This window comes from Fonsecaea multimorphosa (assembly GCF_000836435.1).
Source record: "Fonsecaea multimorphosa CBS 102226 unplaced genomic scaffold supercont1.15, whole genome shotgun sequence".
NCBI lineage: Eukaryota > Fungi > Ascomycota > Eurotiomycetes > Chaetothyriales > Herpotrichiellaceae > Fonsecaea > Fonsecaea multimorphosa.
In genome coordinates, this window is record NW_015971649.1 from 286491 (window position 1) to 311200 (window position 24710).

The 24710-nt window shown below is 51.7% G+C and overlaps 6 protein-coding genes across 6 annotated transcripts; 1 reads left to right on the top strand and 5 right to left on the bottom strand.

Annotated features, from left to right (window-relative positions):
• Window positions 1-465: 465 nt before the first annotated feature.
• Z520_07467 (uncharacterized protein) lies at window positions 466-2397 on the bottom strand (the record flags this gene model as incomplete). The annotated part of the gene is made up of 3 exons (XM_016777964.1): window positions 466-607; window positions 665-1555; window positions 1607-2397. 3 exons carry the CDS (start codon window positions 2395-2397, stop codon window positions 466-468), a joined length of 1824 nt encoding a protein of 607 aa, XP_016630870.1.
• A 783-nt stretch (window positions 2398-3180) lies between these two features.
• On the top strand, window positions 3181-3735 carry Z520_07468 (uncharacterized protein; the record flags this gene model as incomplete). Its single annotated transcript, XM_016777965.1, has 1 exon — window positions 3181-3735. One exon carries the CDS (start codon window positions 3181-3183, stop codon window positions 3733-3735), a length of 555 nt encoding a protein of 184 aa, XP_016630871.1.
• A 605-nt stretch (window positions 3736-4340) lies between these two features.
• Z520_07469 (uncharacterized protein) lies at window positions 4341-6460 on the bottom strand (the record flags this gene model as incomplete). Its single annotated transcript, XM_016777966.1, has 3 exons — window positions 4341-5916; window positions 5985-6351; window positions 6403-6460. 3 exons carry the CDS (start codon window positions 6458-6460, stop codon window positions 4341-4343), a joined length of 2001 nt encoding a protein of 666 aa, XP_016630872.1.
• Window positions 6461-7378: 918 nt separating this feature from the next.
• On the bottom strand, window positions 7379-9513 carry Z520_07470 (uncharacterized protein; the record flags this gene model as incomplete). Its single annotated transcript, XM_016777967.1, has 2 exons — window positions 7379-9311; window positions 9380-9513. 2 exons carry the CDS (start codon window positions 9511-9513, stop codon window positions 7379-7381), a joined length of 2067 nt encoding a protein of 688 aa, XP_016630873.1.
• A 294-nt stretch (window positions 9514-9807) lies between these two features.
• On the bottom strand, window positions 9808-10676 carry Z520_07471 (uncharacterized protein; the record flags this gene model as incomplete). The annotated part of the gene is made up of 2 exons (XM_016777968.1): window positions 9808-10424; window positions 10478-10676. The coding sequence occupies 2 exons, from the start codon at window positions 10674-10676 to the stop codon at window positions 9808-9810; spliced, it is 816 nt and encodes a 271-aa protein (XP_016630874.1).
• A 1859-nt stretch (window positions 10677-12535) lies between these two features.
• Z520_07472 (uncharacterized protein) lies at window positions 12536-12910 on the bottom strand (the record flags this gene model as incomplete). The annotated part of the gene is made up of 3 exons (XM_016777969.1): window positions 12536-12639; window positions 12701-12761; window positions 12818-12910. 3 exons carry the CDS (start codon window positions 12908-12910, stop codon window positions 12536-12538), a joined length of 258 nt encoding a protein of 85 aa, XP_016630875.1.
• Between the last annotated feature and the right edge of the window lie 11800 nt (window positions 12911-24710).

Sequence of the window (24710 nt, forward strand, 5' to 3'; positions counted from 1 at the left end):
CTGGAGGAGGGCTCAATTCATCGATTTTGATTTTTTCTGTGTGTGAATTGTTGGGTCGTATTTGGAGGACCTAATTCATATCATTTTCATATTGGGATAGTGGGTCAGTGGGAGAAGGAAGATGGTGCGGTGGGTACCTGGGACATGGATGGATGAGGGAGGGTGCGGCTTAGGTACCTAGGTACGAGTAATGAGATGGGGTGGGACGAGGAAACATGAACGACATTATCGCAACATCTGTGAGGATCTGTAGAGATGTGCTCGGCTCAGAAATTGAAAGTACTGGATTGATAAAATGGCCTCGTCAGGAGGAACCCGCCCAATTGGACAATTTCTACATGTCGTGCGGCGCCGTTCGTAGGCTTCAAATATGTGCCCTCCCAATACCTTTCCCAAGGGACCAGTTGATACGCACCGCTCATGACCAAACCCGCAAGACCTAGGAATGAATCAAATGGCCCACAGCTATGACCGTCCGAGGACTCTCTTCAAGACCTCGCCCAGCTTCTCAGCGCAGTCATCCCGTAGACCCATTGATCGCCATGCGACAAACCGATCAGGCCTGACAAGCACGCATCCATCTTCCTCGACTTCTCTCTTACGCTCCCTGTTCACGAGACAAGTCAGCCACGAAGCTTCGAATCACACGCCGGGAAGCACTTACCAATCCCGATAAACATCGACCCAATCCTGTCCCCATCCGATCGTGTGGGTGTTAATCTCCACTCCGAGCTCCTTGCCAACCTTCTCTGCAGCCTCGATCCACTTCTCGCCCCCAATACCAGTCAGCAGACAGAATTGTCCATGTCCAGCCAGGTCAATCGTTGAAGTGTGGTCCTTCACGGGAATGGTCCGATTCAGCCACGCATGAGGAAGTCGATGGCCCGGGTAAGTGCTGACTTTGTGATGCAGGATTGGGTCTTCGGGCCATTCGGGCTTGGGCGTACTAGCCTTGATTTCATCGTCAAGGTACACGGCTGTTGATTCATACCTGTGATTCATCTCGACGCCGATACCGTGGAATTCGTGACTCGTCCCTTCGATTGCCGCATTGACCCGTCTCCGCCGTTCTCGGGCCTCAGGTGTGGCTGTCTTCAGGCTGTTAAAGATCTTCATTCTCTCCTCGACTGTTTCCTCCATAAGACCCATTTCTCTCCAAACAGGGACGTGGTCTCGGATACCCTGGTTCGCGCGGGTAATCACACCCAAGCCAACAGGCTGCCGCTCATGACTGAATGTCTCGAGAATTGCAGGAGACGCAAGGCCCTGAGTGACGTATTTGATTTTCCACGCCAGGTTGAACGCATCCTGCACGCAGGTGTTGGATCCGAGACCATTGAAGGGAGGATGCCTGTGCACAGCGTCGCCTAGGCAGAAGATGTTGCCATCGGAGTAGTACTCTGCCACAATCTCGTTGATGTACCATTTAGAGATGTCAAGAATTTCCAAGGGGAGGTCGTCTCGGCCAACAATTTCTTTGCATCTTTGGAGGTATTGCTCACGAGTGGGCTCTTTCCACTCTGTTCCAGGTTTGGGAAAGAGAATGAACATCCACCTGGAAACCTTGGTTAGTAGCTGCTATATGAAGAACGAGGGTTTGACTCACTCATTCCATGGTTTGACCATTCTGATCAGTCCGCTCCAGGCGAAGTCTGGATATTCCTTCTCGGGTTGAAATACCCAGTGCAGGTTACCCTTCCTAGCCTCAACAGAATCGCTAAGATCCACTTTCACCAAGACATTCAAGGCCAATCCCTGGCCCGGCTTCTTGATCAAAGGGATCTTGAGCTCTCGCAGGACTTGGCTCCTTGCTCCATCACATCCAAAAAGATATTGTGAGCGGATATAGTATTCGGTGCCGGTTAATTCGTCTCGGACTCGACTGAGTATTTTTCCGTCGTCTTCTCTCTCGAAATTGACGAAGCTGGTTCGGAATCTGACATCCCAGCCTTGAGCCGACGCCCTCTGAACCAGAATAGGCTCAAAAATCGTTTGAGGCAAGTCGACATGATGACAAGGAGTGGCTGCTTCATATTCCCCGTGTCTTTTCGGGTCATTACCCCACGAATAGATCCGAGCATATTCTTCGCCGGTCATATCATGGCACCAACGGGTATGGACCATGCAGTCGCCCTCAACAGCCTGGGAAAGACAAGTTTGTTCCAAATCAATATCTCGAAGACATTCAAAGGCGGCCGGATTCGTAATGTGCGCCCTCGGTGTCTGTGATGTTGTAGTGGCAGCAGATATCATGATACCTGTCATTGAATAAGGCGGATATGAGAGAAAGCAGGCCAACGAGCCGCCAGCTGGCCCCGCACCAACAATAAGGAGTGGTGTTTCCACCACTTTGGACTTGATCTCGGGCACGCCATTGGTAACCACTGAGCCTGACATATTGGCGTTGGTGACTGAGGATAGATTGTAAGTTCAGTGGTAGGAAGAAAAGATTCGGCCTGATGAAGGATGTGTAGAGTCACTGGACGTCGTCTCATGATTGTCAATATATACGACCAAGGTCACGGAAATACCCCCTTTCCCCAGACTCCACCCATCTCGCATTGCGGGATGGGCAAGGAAGTTTGCGGTCTAGAGGGCCAATAGTTGTCCCACTCCCAAAGGCCGGCAAGGGGTGCCTGGGAATTCGTGCCTTCGGGACCCGTCAAGGGACCTGAATCCCGAAAGTCGCATGGCTCTGGGCTCCGGCAGCCGGGTATGGGACTGCACCAGTGGCTCGGGAAAAGGATTGTGGTCATGGCTGGACGAACTATGGCTCGAAACCGTTCAAGTGCAGTTGGTGCTTGCAAAGCGTCTCGTAAGCGATTGTACATCTAATGTAAGATGTGATTTGCAGGTGGCATGAGGGCATAGCGGGTGTCCTGGGACTTGATGGAGGTGGTGGCCCAGAGGGCGGGACGGATCTGGGTCTCTACCAACTGCGAGTCATTGTGTACCTGCGCCCCGTGACATCATGCATCGGCCACTGCACTCCGCAACCTCAACCGCATCTTCTCTCATCATTGCTTTTCATCTGCGTTGCCGTCCAGCTCCTTCGAAGCCTTAGCAATCACAATTAGCCTGTCTGCTAAGAGGTCTCTCTTCCATCTATCCACTGTGCTCCGGATCCCCAGCCCGACTTTCCACTCCCCGCGCCTTTCATAGTTGCCTCATCAACCAACTATGCTGCTGCGAACCGTGATACGACCCTCCCTCTCCTTTCCCTCAGTCTTGAGATCCATATCCGCTCCTCTAGCAAGACCGGCTTTCAAGCGTCCTGTTCTCGTTGCATTCGGCCTCACGGCTTCCCTTCCCTTCATACATCCCTCGTCCGTCATCAGACTCGACTCTTCACCTTATTCACCATCTCCCGCAGGTGCCGCTGAATTTAGCAGCTCCTCCTCCTCGTCCTCAAATTCCCGCGAAGCCAAAACTCCCCTCACAAAAGATGGAAAGACGATCAATCCTGCCGCTGTTAAACAAATAAGTTTCGGTTCTATTCTAGGCCTGGCTGCGGGAGTGGTCGTGTCGGCCTTTTCCACAAGCTTAACGTTACTGATCGGATTGGGCATTGTCGTTTGGCAGCTTGCCGCTCGAAGAGGATACAATTTCATTCCGGTGGATCGTTTGCAACGATACTTCAAGAACATCGATCTGCACAGTGCAATCAACGACAATTTGGCCTTTAAAATCAGCTTCGGACTTATGTTTGCCCTTTCCGCCTTCGGTGAGTTCTAAGGGCTACACATGACGATTGACGAATACTGTCATTGGAGATTACATATCCGATGGGGAAAAAGGGCGGGCATTCAGGTCTAAACAGGGACACTTCTCGCCTAGACGGTCGACCCGTTACTTGATCCAAATCGGATGACAACTGGCTGGCGGTCAACCGGGGTTCAACTGGCCAAAAGTTTTAGCGAGCAACTGATTTTGTCCGAAATTTGGGTTGAATTTCGCAGTATCACGAGAAGAAGCCCTCGAATTTGAGTTGGTTCGAACTTTCAAATTCCAGCTGTGGTTTATTCGCACGATAATTGCAAATGCAGACGCAGACAGATGGGGAGTATCTGCAACATCCAATTTTATCCCACACCATTGTCCACGATACAATCCCTTGTGGACTGTTCCTGTCGTGTTCTGGAATGCCTGCCTGCAACTAGCAATCCCAAAGTTCGGTCCAAGTTTTCGAATTCATAAACCCTCTCTCTAGTATCCTGTTCATTCCCTTGGGTGAGCAACATCTATCCGACATGATATGGCCCAGTCCCAGTGTGCAAAGGCATTTGCTCGCCCTAGACGACTTTGTAACGAAGACGTGCAGTCCTAGCTCCTCTCGTCACTCACGGAGCCTTGCCGCCCAGCAGACTCTCGTGGGATCCGTTGTCGGCATCAGCCAGATCACTCCAGCTCGTATCCATGCCACGACCAGAACCAGAACCTGAGGCAGCACTCCCAGTCTCACGCTTGGACACTTGTCCATCCTCTACCTCTGCTCCCTCATCTCCTTCCCTTCTACCCCCATTTATTCCGTCCCGCATCCTGCCTTGGGGCAACTGATTCATCGCGTCCTCCTCCTGATCCAACTCTCTATTGAACCACCAGAACATCCCGCCGGCGACGAACGCCACGGCGCCCATGACCCCGAAATTCCACACCAGGTACGGGTCGCGGGCGAGCCACAGGAAGGACTCGCCGATGAGGTTCGCCACGGCGGACATGCACAGCGAAAACGCCTGCACCATGGAGCGCATGTTCCGGGGCGCCTTTGTGAAGGCGTACTCGATCGACGTGATGCTGGCGAGGATCTCGCTTATCGCGACGAGGAGGTAGATCGGGGCTTGGTAGATGATGGAGATGGTCGCTGGGGGGCAGTCTCTTGTGCCGCCGCCGCCAACAACGCTGTCGGTTCCCTCAATTAGGTCTTGTTGGCCTTCAGAGGGATAATATCCGCACTCGTTGTGCGTGTAGATGTAATGTTGCAAAACCGCCGCGTACGCCATGGCCGCGGCGCCGAACCAGAATCCCAGCGTGATTTTCTTTATCGGTGTCAGTTTCACGCCCCACCGTTTGGTGAGCGCCGGGTAGATGACCAGGTCGCAGATGGGAATCAGAATGATCAGGGTCAGCGGGTCCAGGTTCGAGACAATCTCCGGAGGAACACCGGCGTGCCTCATTGTGTCCGCTTGCGATGTCAGATTATTATTCATCTGATTGTAAGTGAGCCAGTAGAGAGGAAACCAGAGCAGGACGGAGCACGCTTTCACGCCGCGACGCAACTCGGAAACCCACGCGTCGTCGAATGTCATCCATGAGGGCCGCTTGTGGGGTGGGATCCGGGATGGCTCTAAAGCGGTCCAGAACGTGGTTGTCTTGCGGACATTGCGGATTACTCTAAAAGGGTTCCAGGACCAATATGGCCGGAGGGCGTAGAGGAGTGTCTTGACGGTGGGGCCCAGCACGGAGCCCTGCGGCGGGGTGAGGCGGTAATTCTTCTTGTTGAGGACGAGGATGACGGGGCAGAGCAGGAACATCAGCGTGGGTAGCAAAAATGCCAGATAGTACCCGACATACAACGCCGCGTAGGACATGGAAATCTGGCCTATCAGGGCGCCAATGTTGATGAACAGGTAGAACCAGTTGTATATCCTGGCCGACGTCTGAGCGGGATCGATAATCACGCGCTCTCCGCTCTTAGCGTCGATCGAAACGCGCAGCTTCTCCGACACAATCTGCTCGGCAATCAGAGGTGAAATGTTCGGTTTGAAGCCTCCTGTCCCGAGGCCGAAGACGACGAGGGCGATAATGAAAGCAACGAGGGCCGTGTCGGTGTGTGCTAGCACAGAAGGCAAGGCACTGATGGTGAGAAGAACGTGGCCGATGACGGCGATGCCAATCGCCATTATGATCATCTTGTATCTGCAGGTCTTTCATCAGTAGCTGTTGGCTTCCGAGAAATCCCACGGTTCGGCCAGGTGGGGTGTTACCTTCCAAGATAGGTGTCCGCCAACCATGCTCCCAGCAGAGGCGTCACGTAACACCAAAAGGAGAAGAAAGTACCCAGCCCAGTAGCCATCTGCTGGCCCTGACCCAGCGCACCGGGGTTGTTGTCTGTATCTCCGCCTGGGTTGGGGGCTCGCCCGGTCGGGGTGAGCAGTCTTCGCTGGACGAAATTCTGGAACAGGATCTGCGTGCCGTAGTACGAGAACCGTTCGCACAGTTCCACAAAGGCGACCGTGTAGACGCGCCAGGGGATTTTGTCGGCCACGCGGGGAAGAGTCTCCAGTTCCACCTTGGTCGGATACGCGATATTGTCCTCATCAGACGAGTCGGGAGATATTAGCGGTTTGTCTTCTGTTGAGGCGTGTCAGATCATGAACTTCTGGTCCATTCGAAGCCTCGAACTTGCCTGGTTCATCCAGCATTTCCAGCATTTCCGAAATGCTGCTTCTGCGGAGCCCATCATTTGATTGTCGTGGCACAACTGTATCCTTTGATTGATGGGATGAGCGCCGTAGCGGGTATGGTGCTCCCGCGAGCGTCTCGAGTTCAACCTCATGCATCTTCGGATGCGAAGGACTCTTTCAAATCATAGATTCATCCGCAGCAGCCCTCCTCTGAGCAAGATGAAATGCCTCGTCTTCACATATGGTGGCCGCGAAGTGACAATTAGATAAGGTTCATTACACACTCTGTTGGGCGAAGCGCTAGATCATTTTCGATGCTCTGAATTCCGGATGAGGGGACGTCTGAAGAATGTAATTGCAATCAACTGGGCTTAAACAAGGCTCTGAGAAATAAGTCCGTAAAGCTGACACGTAGGAGCACAGTGTAGATGATAACGGGACTATGGCGGACCGCTCCACTTGATCATCGTCGGTTTCGGCAAAGACTTCGCAGACGTAAACTGATCTGAGCCATGAACATATCGTTTCAACGACTTGGTATGACAAGATAAGGATGAAGATTGCGACCGTGCGACCGTGCGACCGTGCGACAGTGAAACGGAGAAACCGAGAAGTTGAATAGGGGGCCAACGCGGAACATTTGCGGATCAAATATTCTTCCGGCTTCCGGCTTCACGTCTCACGAGGCTGACGGCGGGTCACGAAGATCAAGGCAACGTAATGGATCTGAAATAGGAGTCTTACAAGTATGGAAAGTTGGTGGTGGTGGCGGTGGTGGTGGTAAGAAGCGTAGATACAGCCAAATATAAGTTGGCATGCAGGTCTTACTAAAGCCAACGAAGCTGTACCAGTACAAACACCACCATTGACACATAGATGCCACCCTTTACCTCATATGAATACCCCATTCCCGCATTCCTCTTCCACGAGACGGTCGTAACTGCTTCGTGCTGCGCCGTGGCTGTGCGTACGTATTAGGCAAGCACGCCGAACAACGACTTCGTCCTCGCCCAGTACTCAGATGCAGACTTTATATTCGCTTTCTCCTCAGGCAGGGTTGATGTATCTCGTCCAAGAGCAATACTGAGATATGCTTCGTCAAACTCGTTCTCCACATACCAGACCTTGGACTCAGATCTGAAGATGTGAGATCTGACGGCTTCTTTAACCAATTCAACCACGGGAAGAGACCACAAATCGGTGCCACCAATCTCCAGCATGATCTTGCACAGTTGTCGTAAAGTTGAGAATGCACAAGGGGAGGGCATGCTGTCCGGCAGCATGTCCTTGTTCCAGCCCATTGGCTTCTTCTTGCCTTCTCTTGACGCGGCCAATTGGACACTGACTTCTTCAGCCACGAGCTGATGCAACTTGTGGACAATCTCAGGGAGCTTTGTAAATCTTGCTTGTTGTGGAAATGCATGCTGCAAGGAAGTCATTGAAACCCTGATGGCGCGCAACAATGCCACGACATGTAAGACAGTCTTTGGCTCATCCACCACCTGGATGGCTCTTTGTGTGATACTTGCCTCATATTCCAGCAACGCCTTCTGCAACGTGTCTTGTAGGCTGTTGCGGTACAACCTCGAGTCCATTTCGCACAGCTCTCTGATCAGATCAGAGGCTTCGTCTTCATTCTCTTCGTCGGGCTCTTCAACAATATCTCTCCATCTTATTTTCGCGATTTCGTCAAGTTGATCGAATGCGTTGTTCGTAGTCGTGATCCATGTATTCAATGACTTTGAAGCTTTAGACAATGCAACATTACTGCCCTCATGTCTTTTCCTGACGCGGGTAATGAGCTGAGCCCCTCCGGCATCCAAATTTGATAAGGCAAGCTCTGAATCCCATAATGATTTTGTGGTCCTGCTGGTGGCAAGTTTGTCGAGAAGCACGGTCGTGATGTGAGCCAGGCGAGCACTGCGATTGTGGCAAATGTCGTGCAATCTCTTGTTCAGAGCCTGAGAGATTTGATCTTTGATGTCCGACCCTGCTGGCGTTGAGAAGTAGGAAGGGAGGAGAGTGGTGTAAAGTTCTTGCCGCAATTCCAGCACCTCGGCTATCTGATCCACTGAAGCAAGATAATGGTGCAGTGAATCAGAAAATGTTCGTAAGCACTCCCGGGACCATGTCTCCAGTTTACCTTGCGTCTCTTCGAATGTGGGTGCACTTCTCTTGAAGTAGGGAACAAATGACCGTATTTCATCTGGAATCAATAAGAAAGTCTGATCAAGGCCTAGAGGTTCCAGGCCTCTGATAGACGGATCCTCCAATATTGGTCTCTTCTGCAAGTGATTAATAGAGTCGATCATCGGGCGTCCTATCAGAGACTTGAAAGTCTGTAAGGATACTATCTGGTACCGTAAGGCGTGACAAATGGTAGGTCGCTGGCGAGAGGCGGCCAGCTGACGCCGGATTTTCTCAAGCCTGAGCTGGCGCAGATGCGCCAGGGCATCCTCAGAAGAACTGCTGGTGACCAAGCAGTAAGCACACATTGACTCGAGAAGATCCGACAGCGTTGACGTAGGGTTGGTCAACCTAGCTTCTATTCGCAGAAGCAGTTGCCGCCGAAGTGCACCAAGTCTGTTCCGCAGGGAATCGAGGCTCCTGGTCAGCGTGTCCTGGTCGCCCAGAGACTTCAACAGTAATCTCGAGACGACCATGAGTTGAGCACATTGCAAGATATGGTGGTCACGAAGAGATGAAGCCGCAGTCGAGCAGCACCGCTGCAGGAGGCGAAACTGGGCCAGCGCCACTTTGTCGGCCGGCGGAGGTCGAGGAGAGGCATCTTGCTGAAGGGGTCTGCAATTGTGACTGATTGACACAAGGCTGTCCTCTGCAGACCTAGTCTGTGCATCTAGGACGACAATGGCTTCGGCAGTTGCCAAAAGCTCGCGATAGCTCCCGCTGGTATTTTAAGAGAATCAGTACTGTGATATTGTACGTCCCAGTCGGGAGCAGGAGAGGCAACCTACCCAACGAGAGCTCGCAGCTTGTCTTTGTTTTGTGCAGCACTTGCCCGCAACTGCTTTTCAATCACGCGGGTTTGTGGGATGCGATGGTTTTCAAAGGCATGCTGCCAGTTGATGATTGTCGCACTAGGATCCATACTGGGGTGACAGCGTCCAGAATCTAGACACAACCACCTGATAGTGCCAGTTATTAACGGGTAGACTTCTAAAATGGCACTGTCAGTTGCGTCAAGACACCATATAATGGACAAGTCTTCCGTATCAATGTTCTTAGATCACTTTCAAAATCAGTTGAGGCCACGCTGGAAGCGACTGCGTTGGTTATATGAGTGCTTCGCCGTAGCCACCTTAATCGCAGTGATGTCTCAATAACGGCACATCTACAAGCACGGACAATTATTCTTTTCAATCGGTCAAGCTTGAGAGCCTGTTCATGCAGGCCCAACATTGATATACAGATTCTGAAGACTCGGGTCTTCCTCTAACGAGTCTAAAATAGTCTGCACCTCTTCCTCCTGTTGCGCGGACAGGGTAACCATGGAATCCTCATTCGGCATGTAGACCACCTCTGCCTTTTCCACTTGGATTCCCAGCTTGCTCTGAAGCTTGTGAGCAACAGCTATAACATCACCGGGCTCTGTCTCGACCACCAGCTTGTTCTCTTCCGAAGCAATGTCCAGGGCTCCTGCCTCGATAGCATCCTCAAGCGCCTCTTCCACACTGATCTTTTCCTGCTCTTCAAACGAGACGCGCCCCTTCTTCTCGAACATGAATGCTGTAGGGGTGACTGTGCCGCCGGCTTTGGTGATGATGTACCGGATATCTGTCAGCGTCCTCGCTTTGTTGTCTGTCTGGCACTCGATCATAGCCGCAACGCCGTGAGGTAGCATAGCTTCGATGGTGACATTTTCAAGGGCTTGGCCACTTGGAGATTTCCCCTGTCCTTTTGCGATGGCGTTCTCGATGGCAGTCTTGGAGAGCTGGCCCTTTTTGGCGACTGCGATCGCATGTGCCAGTCTGGAGTTCATGGTGGGATCAGGCCCGCCCACTGTATCACAATCAGTTTCAGAGCCTCATTGAACTATGTTGTTCATATCTTACACTTTGAAGCCATAATGATGTCCGCAGATAGGTGGGTACGGACTCTGCTCTTCGCCGCATCTGCCTTACCCTTGTCATGTTTGATCTTTGCCCACTTGCTGTGTCCCGAAGGTCGGAGCTGACAGCTTGACCAGTGCCGACATGGCGCCTGAAAGCTCTCCAAGGAGAGACGCAACCTCCAGAGCTGGCGCGCACCCATGCAAAAGACAGAATGCTCTCAGCGAACAACGGCGAGGGTTGATACAACATCTCCCAGAAGGGACACAGGATTGGAGAAACGCGGGAAGAAAATATTGGTCGGGGCATAGCGGCAGAGTGGCAGCTGCGTTTCCTGGCTTTATGGTTATCCGTTGCCCTCCGCATCCACAGCCACCGCCATCATGATCCGAAGCATTCGAGCACCGCCTCAGTACCTCAGCACTTTCTACCGCATGACTTCTCAATCCATTTCTGACCGGCGTCAAATGACCGTAACTTCTGTCTTACATGTCCGCATCCCGAACATCAGGCTTCAGTCCCAAAGCTCCACCTGGATTCTTGATTAGACAGGCAGCATGTCCACTTCTACCTCCATATTCCAGAACCGCTATCAAGACTTTCCCAACAGAGACCGTATTCAAACTGAGCACGTCAATGGCGTACGTCGGGGCATGAAGGATATCTTCAACATACTCTCTTGACTTGGGCAACCCTCGTCGGCCTCGGCACTGAATTTGGCCTGTGATTAATCGTGGCCATGGTCCACGAGAGGCGAGCTGGTGTGTTAACTTCAGTCCGACTGTGTGCTTGCGCAGCCATTTAGCTTATATTGTTGAATTGCACCGGCCACCTAGCCATTCTAACCTCTAAACGGGCATGCATGCCTTCTGAATGTCCGTAGACTCAGTACTCCGAGTGATGTCGGCGAGTGGACTCTGATAGCAGCATTAAGTTTGTTGGAACGAATCTACATTCATTTACAAAACGGAATTAAACGTGCCCTTCCTGCTAGGCAGAAAGTATCTGGTAAGGAAGAAGGCCGTGCCGTGTGGGTCTCCTGAGTTGTTCCACATTTTGACTGATCAAGAAATGAGGCCGCTCTGCCAAACGCAGAAGCAGGATGCCTCGCAAACAACGGGTCTCCTGCGAACGACGCCACACCCGAGGTTCCTGGTGGTGATGATCCCTGCAAGTTGCCCTGTCGGCCCTGGCATGTTACGGAGCACGAGAGATACTTACTCAGAGCACCGAAGTTAGCTCGAGAATCGAATAGCTCTACCGACTTTCTTAGCGGCTCAGGGACCCCTCAAGAAGCGAACGGTGGCGAGAGCCACTCAAAGGAACCCCTGAAAATCCCTGGAGGCTCAGCCTGATGGGCGTGTCGAAAGGCTGAAGCTGCAAGAGAATCGCGAACACCCCGGTTCGCCCAGACCGGCTGTTTGAAAAGCTGTGTCGCGACAGACTTGTTTAGCCCGGTCCAGATTACCCATTCATAAGCAATGTTCCCTGCTGAAGAACAAGCACCTCGGTAATAATGCCATAGCTCGGCGTCCGATTCCCACCATAGTGGGCATGGAGAGGTGTCTCGATTCTCCATTCTGTTTTGAGAGAATTATCATTAGCTATGCAAGCCACGCGGCAAAAAGGATCATCTAACATGCCTCGAAGATTAAGAAGACAGTGCGGAATAAGAGCTCGGGCTATTTCTGCGCAGTGGGGTTCTTTCAGGTGGGTAAAGGTAGAGTATGACTTGCATTTGCATTCAGCTAGCGCCCTATGGGTGGTGAGATATTTTCCGCTTCGACGCATGTTCGTTGCCTATGTAATTATGGTTCGCCCCCAGCCCCATTGAAAGATATGCCTAGCAGTGTATCATACTGTATGGTACGCCGATGCATTGAGATTGTCATGATTGGTCGATCGAGCTCGTTTTCATACTGCCAGGTGGTTCCTCCTCAACGCGCTGCCGGAAGCTCCCACACGAAACGAGATGTGCTGCTAGTGTAAGGCATGTGGTCTGTTGCAGAACTCTTTTTTCACGTCGAGCAAACAATATCCCTGGGCATAGCTCCATCCCATTCACTTCTTGTAGACATTGCCGTTGGGAGATTTGTAGGTTGAGCCTCCACTGCCGTTGTTGTGGTAGGTGCTGCCGTTAGCATTGGAGTAGTAGTAGGAGCCATCTGCAACAGCAAGCATAGTACACTTCATTACGGCTCTGGGCATGCAAAACAGGCTCCTTACCGGTATTGGAGTAGTGATAGGCAGATCCTCCAGGCTGAGTGCGTGCGTCCCAGCTGTTTCCCTGCATCCACGGATTAGCCAACGAGGAGACTGTGAAATCCCAAGTATGGATCTTACTCCACGATTGACTCCGGTATTGGTGACCTGGTATGGGTAGTACGAACTGCCGGACGAACCGGTTCCCGAGCTGGTATTCTCCTTGCCAGACATCTCGAACAGCGGTGGGGTTGTGCAGGGGTAGTGGTTATAGATCAGATCGATCGAGGATAGCTGGAATGCAGGATGCAAGACAATCGTCGTGGCAATAGAGGAGTGGAGAGAGGTTGCACGCAGTGGTTGTTGGTTGGCAGAGCTAGAGAGACCAAGGGTGCGGATTGCAGATGATTAATAGTGGGAGGGCGGCACTTGGCCGGCGGAGTTTCCCCACTTTTATAGGCCCTTTATTACCTAGGTAGTCAGCGGCATTCACAATTCATTCGGTCTTTCCTGCCTCTATTAACTCGCGGTCTTGATTGTTATCTTGTTCCCTAGCGCAATTACAGCTTCTTCATTCTCATTTGCGTATTGGACATCATGCGCCCATGTGAAAACACGAATGCTAAGCCTTCACTACCTGTGGGCATGCCGCGTGTTGCGCCGTCACAGCTGTCATCTTGCTGACGTTCATCACTCCTAAAACAAGATCATGTTCGTTTCCTGTGAGGAAGGCATAGATCTGCATCAGCTTGGCCTAGAGGACTAACCGCTCAGCATGTTAAGAGAAAGGTCCGGTGTGAAGTCGGTTCTGATATGCGGTCAGGGTTACGCGGCCCAGCTCGATCCTTTTCGTTCTTTACCATGTCTTCAGGCGGGGTTCCTATCGGAGCAATCTTGAAATCAAGGATTTCCCAGGAGAAGGCTTAAATGTATGCCATGAGGAGATAATTACGATGCGAGAGAGCGACGTTTCGGAGGCTAGACCTGTTGAAACAGGTAGACAAGTGCTTTGGATCCGCCAAACCTCGAGGTGCTTACCGACGCAATGAGCTAGGCACAATCCCCGGAACCAATGTCTTTCTACTGACAGAGACGCGCACAGATCATATCTGGTTGTACCAAACCCTGGTTCTGGGTCTGCTGCTCGTTGCCTGCCTACTCCCCAGTTCACAAGCAGGCAGATCCAATATCTGCGAATAAACCCAGCCTTTTTCTCTTGTCTTTCAAAGGTCGAGCAGAGCCCCAAAAGGCACCTTCACGGCTGACTCGCGAGATCGATCTTGTCTCCTGATGAAGGGCCAGTATAGCTTTTCGTGTGTGTGGGCGCTTTGAGAATGCCTCAGAACGAAAATACACTTGCAAAGGCTGGTCCGAGTCCATGAAGCGCCCGAGGCAGTTAACATTCTGCGCCTGTGGCCCAAGAAGTCAGACTAGATTCGAAGACACCACATCACAGGCTCAAAGTCTTCTTATTTCACAGCGGGCTGAAATTGGGAGTGATATCTTGAATCCACCGTGTGATAACTCAGCCACAGCGACGTTACCCTGATTCGATCGAGCTTCTATCAAGCAGTAAGTGTGTCCCTAAACAGATCGATGCTGGGGCGCGGGAACAGCAGCTCTTCTACAATAAATAGCTCGGAGTGTTCCAATTTCCTGCCCCGGGGCTGTGGACGCCTTAGTCTTCCTGGGGCCAACCAATAGTCTACCTTGAGCAGTGGCCATGTCGGAAGGCGGGTTTGCACCTCTGACGATTTATATGAGAAAGCACACTTTTGAAAACACAAGTTTCGGAATCTTCTCCCGCCTTTGCGGTGAGTGGTCTAACTGCTATGCTCACCTCAAGGCGACTATAGCAAGTGCTCATGCCTTTCTCAAGGTTGCCTTAGGGCCAAAAGGCGTCAGGGTTGCGGCAAATCAAAGCATGCTTTGATGTGCCGCAGCAGCCCGTCTTCTCAAGGCTGTATGCGGCTGGCAATTAGACTTTGCAGTCGCGTGGTCTGAATCTCATGCATGTCCTCTCCAATCGACAGGCGGAGGATTATGGTAGCTGGAAAATTTCCGCTCCGAGTCCTTGCCCTTGGGGTTGACTTGGGCTTCTGGCTGCTACAGTGGAACCCAAGGTCCATTCTTTTCTTCGCAGGCCCTTGTGAGATGGCCAATGGGCTTCTCAAATCTTGGTATGAAATATGTACACTAGGTACTCTACCTTCCCATTCGCTCCCTTCCATCACTTTTTGCCGTTTCAAACCTGCGCCACATCCTCCTCAACCCGGCAAGCAATGAGAGATTGACTTCGACGAGTGTCTAACGTCCATCTGTGAAAGCAGCTGTGTACCCATATCTTCACCGACTCCTAGGCCACCACACAGCCTTCAATGGGGCAAAATCCCGACAAACCAGCAAAGTAAATGCCTCAAAACTTTGACGAACAGTATGGGTTGGTGATGATAAGGAGTGCTCCATCACTACTCTTCAAATCTCTTCATCATTTCAACCCTCCTTGCTGGGAGGACAACAACTACAGCTACTCCATCCTATCCGGGACTGTTCCAATATGCGGTAAGTGAGATTCAACCGAACCCGGCCCCTTACTGATATGGCTATTTAGCCCCAGAATGTACGATTCCTCCTTGTCCGCACCAGAAACTCGGCACCAGATGGGAGAGAAACCATCTTCACCGTCACTAGAAGAAGAAGGCAACAGATTTGGACATCTTCAACGATACTTTCCCAGTTCAACTTGTAACAGTCTTCCTCTGACGCATCCATCCACCTCAGGCGGAGCCGTACAAGTCTGGTACTGCTGCAACTGCGGTTATGGGCCGATGACCGTCAAGATCAATGCCTCTTGCGCCAACTGCTATAAACACCAACGGTGTCCTACATGCCCCATTGAAAGCACTGGAGCATAAACTCTCAAGAACCGAAAACCCCTGACTTGACAATATCAGCGGCGGGACTGAGCACTGACTGTTCCACATGTATTGCCCGCGTTTACAAGAGGTCGTGTGTTTGAAAAAAGACGGGAGGTCGGTGTCGATGCTAAGTCGGTTGGCGGAGCCAAAGCATGAGGACAGAGTTGTGTGGGGGATTTGTGTGCTTTATTAATGATGCTTCTACTTTCGAGGCATGGCAATAGGGTCGCATGTCTAGGCTGCCTTCTGAATGGTTTCAGATATTCTAGTTTCTGCCGCAGATCAGCTGCAGATGCTACTGCATTAGCGAGAGCAGAAGTACAATGCTGTCACAACTTGCATCCGCCCAGCAACGGCGCGACTAGCCTGCATATCCTTTGTTCATGTGCAGAACGCAAGTTCATCTGGCTGCGAGTTGGAGAGATTGCCCTGAGGGATTCTCACCTAGCTGTCTGTCCACCTAGAGAAGTCGGTTGATAAAGTCTGCAACACCGGGAAAACATTTGCAACGATGCTAGTAGACAGGCCCCAGGGTGTCTTTCAAAAAGGTTGAGAGGGCTGACTGAGGTCTACTGCGCCCCAGCTCAGCCCATCTCGTTGGATTGGGCATAGAGTGTGGGTGACGCTGATACAGTGCCCAACCCGCGCACGACTATGATAGAGTTCTGCAAGGCTGAGGCCCCTTGGGGTCTCGAGGCTGTTTGAGGTCGAAAGTGGACCAGGTGCAAGAAGCCTAAGTTACAGAAAGAAATCCTCTTTTCCACAACTGTGAAGTCTGTCATGGACTAGCACACCGCATGATTGCAGAGATCCCGAGTGTAATGCGACCTTGTTGAACGGAGGAACAGGCGGGGGGTTCGACAGGGTGAGCGGGAGTGGCTGAGAGGGACTGTGATTGGCTAGCCTCACTAGTCTCACTAGCCTCACAAGGCGCCGGTGCCAAGGCTCGGGGTCGGGCTGAAGCTGCGGGAAAAGGCAGCCAGCGAGCCAGGCAGAATTCCCATCATTATCCCGCACGCCAGATCAGTCATGCGATATCCGCGCAATCCTGTCTGCGAAAGGCAAAGGCGCCGTGGAAGCTGCTCAGCCAATTCCCTGTGCAGCCCCGATGCCCAGATGTGAGTCAGGAGGCTTGTTGACTGGGGCCGGCCAAATCCCGACATTCTCCTCGATCACATCTTCCCCCGCCCAGGCGGACTACCTGCCTCTTCTATGACTCGATGCGGTGAATTTTGCTGAAAGACCCAGACTCATGCAGCCTTTGTCTTCCGGTCTGACGCTCCAATACGAGAGTGCAGCAATTCGGATTGGGCTACCGGCGATTTGGATCGATCTCCTAAGGACAGTGGAAAGTCGGGATCTTTGTGTGACGCCACATTCAGCGGACACGAACACAAATGATCCTACCAAACTTCTACAAGATCATTCTCAGCCCCTTGAAAGCCAAAAGATATTCTGGGACCAGGCTCCTCCGATCGTTGGAGCCTAGTCTTGAGCCACTGCTTCCCTCCTGACCTAGGTGCTTTTGTCCATTTGGAGGACTTTTGCCTAGGGTGGCTTTTGGAAGGCAACCAATCAGACTTTCGGGTAGGGCGTCTTTTTGAAAAGCGCAGGAAAGAACACTTCTTTGCTCACTGACTGGTCATGCCTTTGAAACCACTCTGAGAACCGAGCTCGTCTTGTTTGAGCGGCGTTCCAGATGGAGGCGGCCACTAGGACTCCTCGACTCCTCACAAGGGAAAATAAACACGCAATCACCATGGCGTCGACATTTGTCACAGCACCGCACGCTAGGGTATTTCTATGATTGTGTGGATGACAGGACAATATCTCAGGTTAGAAGCTGCTGGGTCCACTTGCACCCAGCAAGCTTTGCAGCGCCGTGAACATGCCTATCCTCCTGGGAATCTTTCAATTGTCTTTTTGTGCTCTTCTGGCCGACTCTGACCCTGCTCCACCAACGCTCTGGTGCCTTTAGGTCTCTTCACAATCATTTCTCGACATTCGCAAAGCCCTGAGTCCTCCTGCGGGTCCCTGTTGAATACCCCGGCATCACCGATACTCCACAGTACCCGTTGTTTGCGCAATTATGTTGGTTCAACATGGATATTGAAGTTTTGTTTCTTCAACAAAGATCCGAGTTTGCCTGGCTGTGGCTGCGGATGGGACTTCTCTGTCCACCATTTAACGGCACCAAGAGGCTACTATCCTGTGAGATGGTCTTCACGAGAGCACCATTTTATTTTATAAACGAAGGTGGTTTCCCTGTACATTGCTAACTTTCTACCCGCACTATCAACGAAAGATCGTCACCTTTTGTCTTCCTTTCTTGTTTGTATTATCAATTTACAACTTTACGTCAACATGAGCAGCAACGGGGGCGGGTCCAACACCCGAATGGCCCCTTCTAATGGCTGGAAGTGTTGCCGGTGTGGCGAGGAGAACTTACGCGCCAACAACTCGAACGCTTGCCCGTATTGTCTCTATAAGAAATGCGAAACTTGCGAAGACATTGTCATCAAGCAAAAGAAGGAGTTCAGAAAACAAGACAGAGTGCTCCCACGGTCACACAAGTAGCACGCTGGGCTCTCATTTTCCCCTCCATCCGGCCGGTACGTTCTCTCATGCATAGTGCAGATTGGCTCCCGCTAATATGGACAAGATACCTCCAGCAAGTTCAACCAGTCTTCCAATCACCAAACTTGCAACGACATCGAATCACGCTACGACTCCTCATTTCCTCTTTGACTGTCTCATTGGTGCTGTCTTGGAGCAAGGTGCAGAAACGGAAATGGCAAGAACTCGATAGTATGGAGTCCTAGGCTGGCAATACCGTACCAGGTGTTACCTCTCTTTCAAAGACACGGGTTTCCTGGCGTGCTGCTGGTTCAGCCAACGCCGGAACAGTCTGCTTAGAGGACCAACCTCTTGTTCTAGTTTATACATGGCCAAAACCAAAACGTCTGAGTCCACAGGGAGCCTCTGTCAACCATCGGTTGTGGATTAGCTCCTCCGTAACCACAAGAAATACACTATCCGTCGGCTCTTCGTGGACTTGGGACTTTTGAAAACAGACTTACGGTATCCGCGGTATACTGACGTCCTCTGTGGTCTGAGGCTGGAGATCTTTTCCGATTGGAGCATGGACAATTCGTGTGGAATTTATCATCCTGCATTTTCCCAGCCTGAAGCTGCTCCCCTGCTCCCTGTTCCCCTCCTCTCTCTTATCTCGTCCCCGCGTCCGCTTACCTGATTCTCCTGGACAGCCGAAGCACGCCCACCCATGCATCTCTGTTTACCCCGAGGAGTCATCTTCCTCGAATTCTCATATTGATTGTAGTTGCTGCCTTTCTGCAGATTTTTTTCCTTGGCGAGACGCCGAGACGTGTGTATACGGTGCAGCCAATCTCCGTGCTCAGAACAATTCTGCCTTGGTTAATGCACAATATCTCACAGGCTCTTGCTTTTCCTCTGTTGGTGTCTAACGTCCATAGACAGAATTTCTCAGAGTCAGCCGCCCAAATGATGTCGATCTTTCTGCATGCATCCTCTGTCACACTAGTTCTTGGAAAACGTGGTGACTGGGATCCTACGCTTGGCAGCTCACGATTCAGGCTTCCCCTAAAGAGTTCGTGGGCCTTCTGCATCCACTCTGCTTTTCGAAACCACTGTGATCGGCGCTCATGGCTCGAACGCGATCCATCGTTCTGGTGGCTCTAGTTTTGAGCCTAAAGATGGGCGCTGCATGAAAGCCAAAATGGAGACTCGGTGACGATGGCCTTCTTGAGCCACGCTGGAGCTGCTCACCACCTGATCTTACGACTAGCGACAAGAAGTTCGAACCAAAGACCCTCGCTCGGGACAGTCGTCAAGTGGAGGTCTGTTTGCTCCAGATCACAACTCCTCTACTTCTGACTTCCATTCGTCCTGCTCCCTAGGTAAATTCCCACCAGTCTTTTCCCGGCCTAAGTTGCCATTCTGCCCCTCTCCCCTGTCATCCTAAGTTCCAGCCTCAGGCGACTAATGCGTCGGTCCACGTGCTGAAAGTCCCCAAAATGCTATGGCGGACAGCATGGACTTTGGGTGATCAGAAGGCAACCAGGCAATGAGGCACTATCCAAAGAATGGGACTCCCGGAAGGCCCTGGGATCGAAGGGTTCACCAAAAGGCCACAAAGAGTCAGGATACCTGAAACGGCTTTTGATGAAGCGCTGCCGCCAATGGTCAGCTATTCTCCAATGAAGAGTACAGGCAGGGGTTACCTGCGGTGCTCCCTATAGTGCCCATCCGTTCGCCAAGGGTTACTGCGATGGGCCTTTACGGGTTCACCAAGTGGCATATTCTTTATATTAAGAGCTCAAGAAGTACGTGGAGCAGTGATATCTATCATCCTGTGCTCTTTCTCATAGCATCCTTCTTGTCTTTATCAGCTGCAAGACATCACCTCCCCTCACAGATCAGGTGTCTCTTTGATAAATACCCTCTACCATGCCTTCTGGTAAGGGCAAATCTACCGAAGCAAACTACTGGTACTGCTGCCAATGCAGCCGGCCAGACGACATCCTCGAGAACCCTCAGATATGGAAGCTGCACGTGAAATGCTCAAAGTGTGGTCACACTCGAGGCGATGATTGTTGCGAGCCAGTCTATATCAAGCCCGGAGAAAAGAAAAATAAACATGATCGCAGATGATGCAGCAACCGCGCGCTTGGTATGGTGCAACCCCGTTACTGCTTTTCACCTCCATGTACTGACATTGTCAGGGTCACCGAATGATCACTTCGCCTCCTTGACACAAGCACTCCTCCATCACGGATGCCAGCAATGATATCAACGGCAACCAAGTTTCAACAGTCTACAGATGCCGCCCATACTATCTGCCCGTTTACAAGAAGCTACAAAATCCAACACAGAAGCCATGCAATACCACCCTGGAGGTGGATTGTCTTCGCTTCCTCCTACTTCCTATCTTTTATCGTCAGTACCCGGAGGACTAGCACCAAGGCTGGAACTGTGCAAGGGCACATTGTCTCTGTTATTCCATTGGCGTCGCATTGTACCAGAAAGCTCGTATCGGACTGCTACCTATTGCTGTTTTTCCATGCGCTGTGAGGCTGGCTCCTCGTGCTGACAAGGAATCGTCTTCGATAATGTGTTATTTAGTCATGGCATCAGTCAAGTTTGTTTTTTATCTTCGAGTCATTAAGGAGTATTAGTGATCTAAATTGACATGTTTGTTTGCATTAAACAAGGGTCACGCCAGAAGACGTCGTGCACTTCGTTTGCCGCGTTGCTCATCGGGAACACATTCGATTGCACCTGCCACGCATGTGTCTGGCCAAGGTTCAGTTGCCATGTATAGTACCAAAGTACCTACAAGTATTGCACTTTCCGTGCCCTGAAGCGACCAGGAAGGCATGTCCCACAAAAGAGAGTCTGGGTCTGCGCCGTCTCGTTTCCACCACCACGAACGAAGTATCAACCTCAACGTTTTGCTTTTTCATAAGACAGAATGGGATGGGACCCTGGGGTCCAGTTGTTCATTCCAAAGCCGAGCAATGTCTGGAGACCTCGATCTTGGTGGTGTGGTGCTATTGGCAAGGAAGAAACACAGGCGACCGATCGTCATCATGCCTGGACAGCAACAACCACCCCCTGACCGCCCTTATGCAAACCGGAGCGTTTCACCCACTCTCATGTTGGTGACGGGGCGCTCATCAGTCGTCTTTTGTGTCCTCTCACTGGACAGCCACAGGCAGACAAGCGCAGCTCCTGCAGCCTCGATTCCACACGGCATGGCCCGTGCTGCTCCAATTAGCCGGTGAACTCAGGCCAGGGCAAGAAGTCGGCCTGACCGCCTCCAAATCCTGGAAGGATGTACAGCGAAGTGGCCAATGAAGAAAGCAACCGGAGCTTTTGCGGGCCAGGTGGACGGCTTTGGGAAGACCGACAAGCCGTCTGTACCGTCGAGGTTGCAACCCAAAATATCAATCCAGCTACCCGCAGCCTTGTATGACCCGCGATGGATGGATAGAGTATGCCTCTACCCATGCTCGTCGAACGGGAAGAAGGAAGTCACATGAAAGGGGTACGACACAGATCATATTCGATGGAACGTGCAACCTGCTAGCAACAACAGACTGAACCCAGAGCACACCAGGCCTGGGGCCATCCGGCAGATGACCTAGGGTGTAGTGGGAAGTTAGGAAAACAGCCACGGAGGTACAAAGAACAGCTGACTTGTTTTCGAGATGTTTTCATGCTTTCGTTCATAAACGACCATGGACATAGTTAGCTTCTGCAAGCTTATGTCCCATATGTTTCGGTGTCGTCGATGGGAGCGGCACAAGCGAGACCATTCTGTGGCAGGCCGAGAGGCAATCCCAAGGGCACTCCAGGCTCGAGACACGGGTGATCAGACACCAAACAAAAAGTGACCCGTACTGGCTCGAGCAGGGGCTATGCAGGCCCTGGCTTGCCAACACTGACTCCTGCTGAAAGCAGTCGGCCCTCTCGGAGCAGATCCCCACAATGTCGACCAGGGCGACAGAGCCGCCTGCGCCATGGCAAGCCTTTGGGACATATTTGGGACGCTACCAGAGGAGGCCTACTCATGGATGTCCCGCTCTAATCGAATGGTTTCCCGTCACCTGAAAGGTCAGCAGTCAACGCCAGCAGGCTTCGAAGGTGGTCCCTAGAAATGCCAGCATCGATGGCCATCCATGCTGCTGGTGTTCCCTGTCCTCCATGGACTGGGAAGCTAGTGAGGAAGTGGCTAACAGAGCCGCCAGAATGGTTCCGCGGGGTTTAAGTTCATGAATGTTTGGCCTCGACGGCAAATGTCATTGTGCATGGCTAACCCGAAGTTGGAAGCGAAAGATACCTTAGGTACAAACCGGTCAGCAACTCTGGGTTTAGTGTCTGCTCACAGCCAATGCCTGCATGTCTTTGCCTAACGCTTGACTTAGTAATCTCGTTCTCTGCAAAGGGGACTGGTTCTTCGTTCACCGGTTAACCATAGGACTGGCACGAAAAGAAAAGAGAAGACGGTTTGCAAGCAGGACCGTCTTTGCAGCAGATCCCAAGTGCCTCTAGCGAAAGTATCCGACAGAGCACCAGCAAGCGAGACTGAAGGGCTACCCGCGATTCAAGAGTCATCGGTACTGCCGACAGGACAGCGGCTCCCAAATACCTGTCGGTAAGGACTGGGCGTGTGACAAGAGGGAAACCAGCACATGTCGCCCGGAGGAAGAAATTGTGTCTTGCTGGCTTGTGCGGATGGTGGTCCCCTGCTATTATCCCACTAACGGAGTGTTTCCTGTCTATGTCTTTTGGCCAGCATACTCGGAATTATGAAACACCTCGAGTCTGTCCCCAGGCTGCCGAAGCCCAAAAAGAAAGCAGGCATGGAGACAAGCAAAAGGCGTCGGACGCGGCGAGACCGAGACTCAGGACTTCGATGGACTCTGAATCTGCCTTCGTTTTCCTGAAGCGAGAGAGGCTCACCCGCCCAGCATTCGCTCCAGACAGAGGAGTGTGGTCTGTGCCCTTTGCAAATATTTACCTTTCTCTGTTCCTGGATTAGAACGAGAGCCCTTTCTTTCCCTTTTGGCTTACGACCCGGCGAATGAAAGGTCGCGCCTTGGTTAGACTTTGGCTTATTTCTGCTTTTCCCTTCATATTACCCAGTGACTGTTGACTGCCCCATATCTGGGTCTTGATCGACCAGGTCTGCTCAACCTGCGCTTTTGTCTGTTTGCCTGTTTGTCACTGCGGTCCCCTTGTTCCGCCTCCTTGCCTTTTTCGAGAAGTGGAGAGCTGAGAAGTGGGACTGGAACAAGGAAAAAAAGTGCGCGGGCTCAGAAAAGAGAGCGATTCTGTCAAGGCAAAAGGGAACAGGTTGCGAGTAGTATGGCATGGCATATTCTCGCACAGCACAGAACACACAGAGAGGACTGGGTACGAAAGGGCAAGGTGAGATTACAGTAGTAGGCAAGGAGTAGGCAACCTGCCCATTTTTCCTCTCCCCCCTTTTTTTCCCATCTCGAATCCAATTTTCTCTCCTCTCCTCCCTCTCCCAGTTTGATAAACCCCTTTTTCGTCTCGTTAGGTTTCGTCACATCTTGTTTCTAGGGAGCTGGTTGCCTTTTTTTGCCCGCTTGCCTTGTCCTGTCTGTAGCTATGCTCTGCTGTGCTGCGCCTTGTACCACATGGCATGCGCCATATACCTTTCGTTTTTTTCACAACCGACCAAAAACACACATTTTCCTGCGCCGCCCGCTAGGCCAACGGGTGTGGGATTTGAGATTTGGGAATTTGAGGCATCAGAAAGGCTCCAAAGGCAGAAAGACCCCCCAAAAAGGCAACACCATCCAACAAATTCACAATCAACAATAGAGAAAAGAGTAACGGGGAGGCGGGTAATATCGAGCAAAAGGGCCCTTGCGCTGTTGTTTATATTCTCCTTTTTTTGCTCGCGCGACCAACATACTCGTAATTCTGGTAAAGAGGGTGTAATGTATTGTTCCTTACTTACCTACAGGAATAAATTGTAGATGCCGACTCCGTTGGGGGAAACGATACTGTGTTGACCCCCGTCTCTGCCACACCCCAAAATCTCTCTTTTTTTTGGTTTTTTTTCTCCTCAACACAGCTTGAGGTGAGGGTGCTTGCAAAGGTCCTCCTCCTTCATACCCAAGTGCCCATCTTTCGCCTGAAAAGGGTCTCGATGCCTTCCTGAGCCCCCCAGCTAGACATGTCAGCCAGAAGTCAGCCGTAGGCCGCCAAAGGAAAAAAAAGCTTGCAAAAAAACCGCGCTCACGGGGCTCAGGTGGGCAACTGGGGGATTTTGGGCACCAGGCGACCTTTTTTTTTCCAAAGGGCGCGCGGCGCATGACTGCAAGGAGTGGGACGGAATGTTGGATTGTGAGAAGTGGACCAGGCTTAGATGGCGCGCTGTCTCTGGCTCACATCGAGCCCCCGGTGTAAAAGGGTATACGAACAAAAGAGCTTCCAGGGTCGACATTTGGCTGCAGAGGGACGTCATTGCCTGACGATCTCGCACTCTCTGCATCATCCTCTCTCTATGCTCTCTCGGCAATGAGCCCCCATGGTGC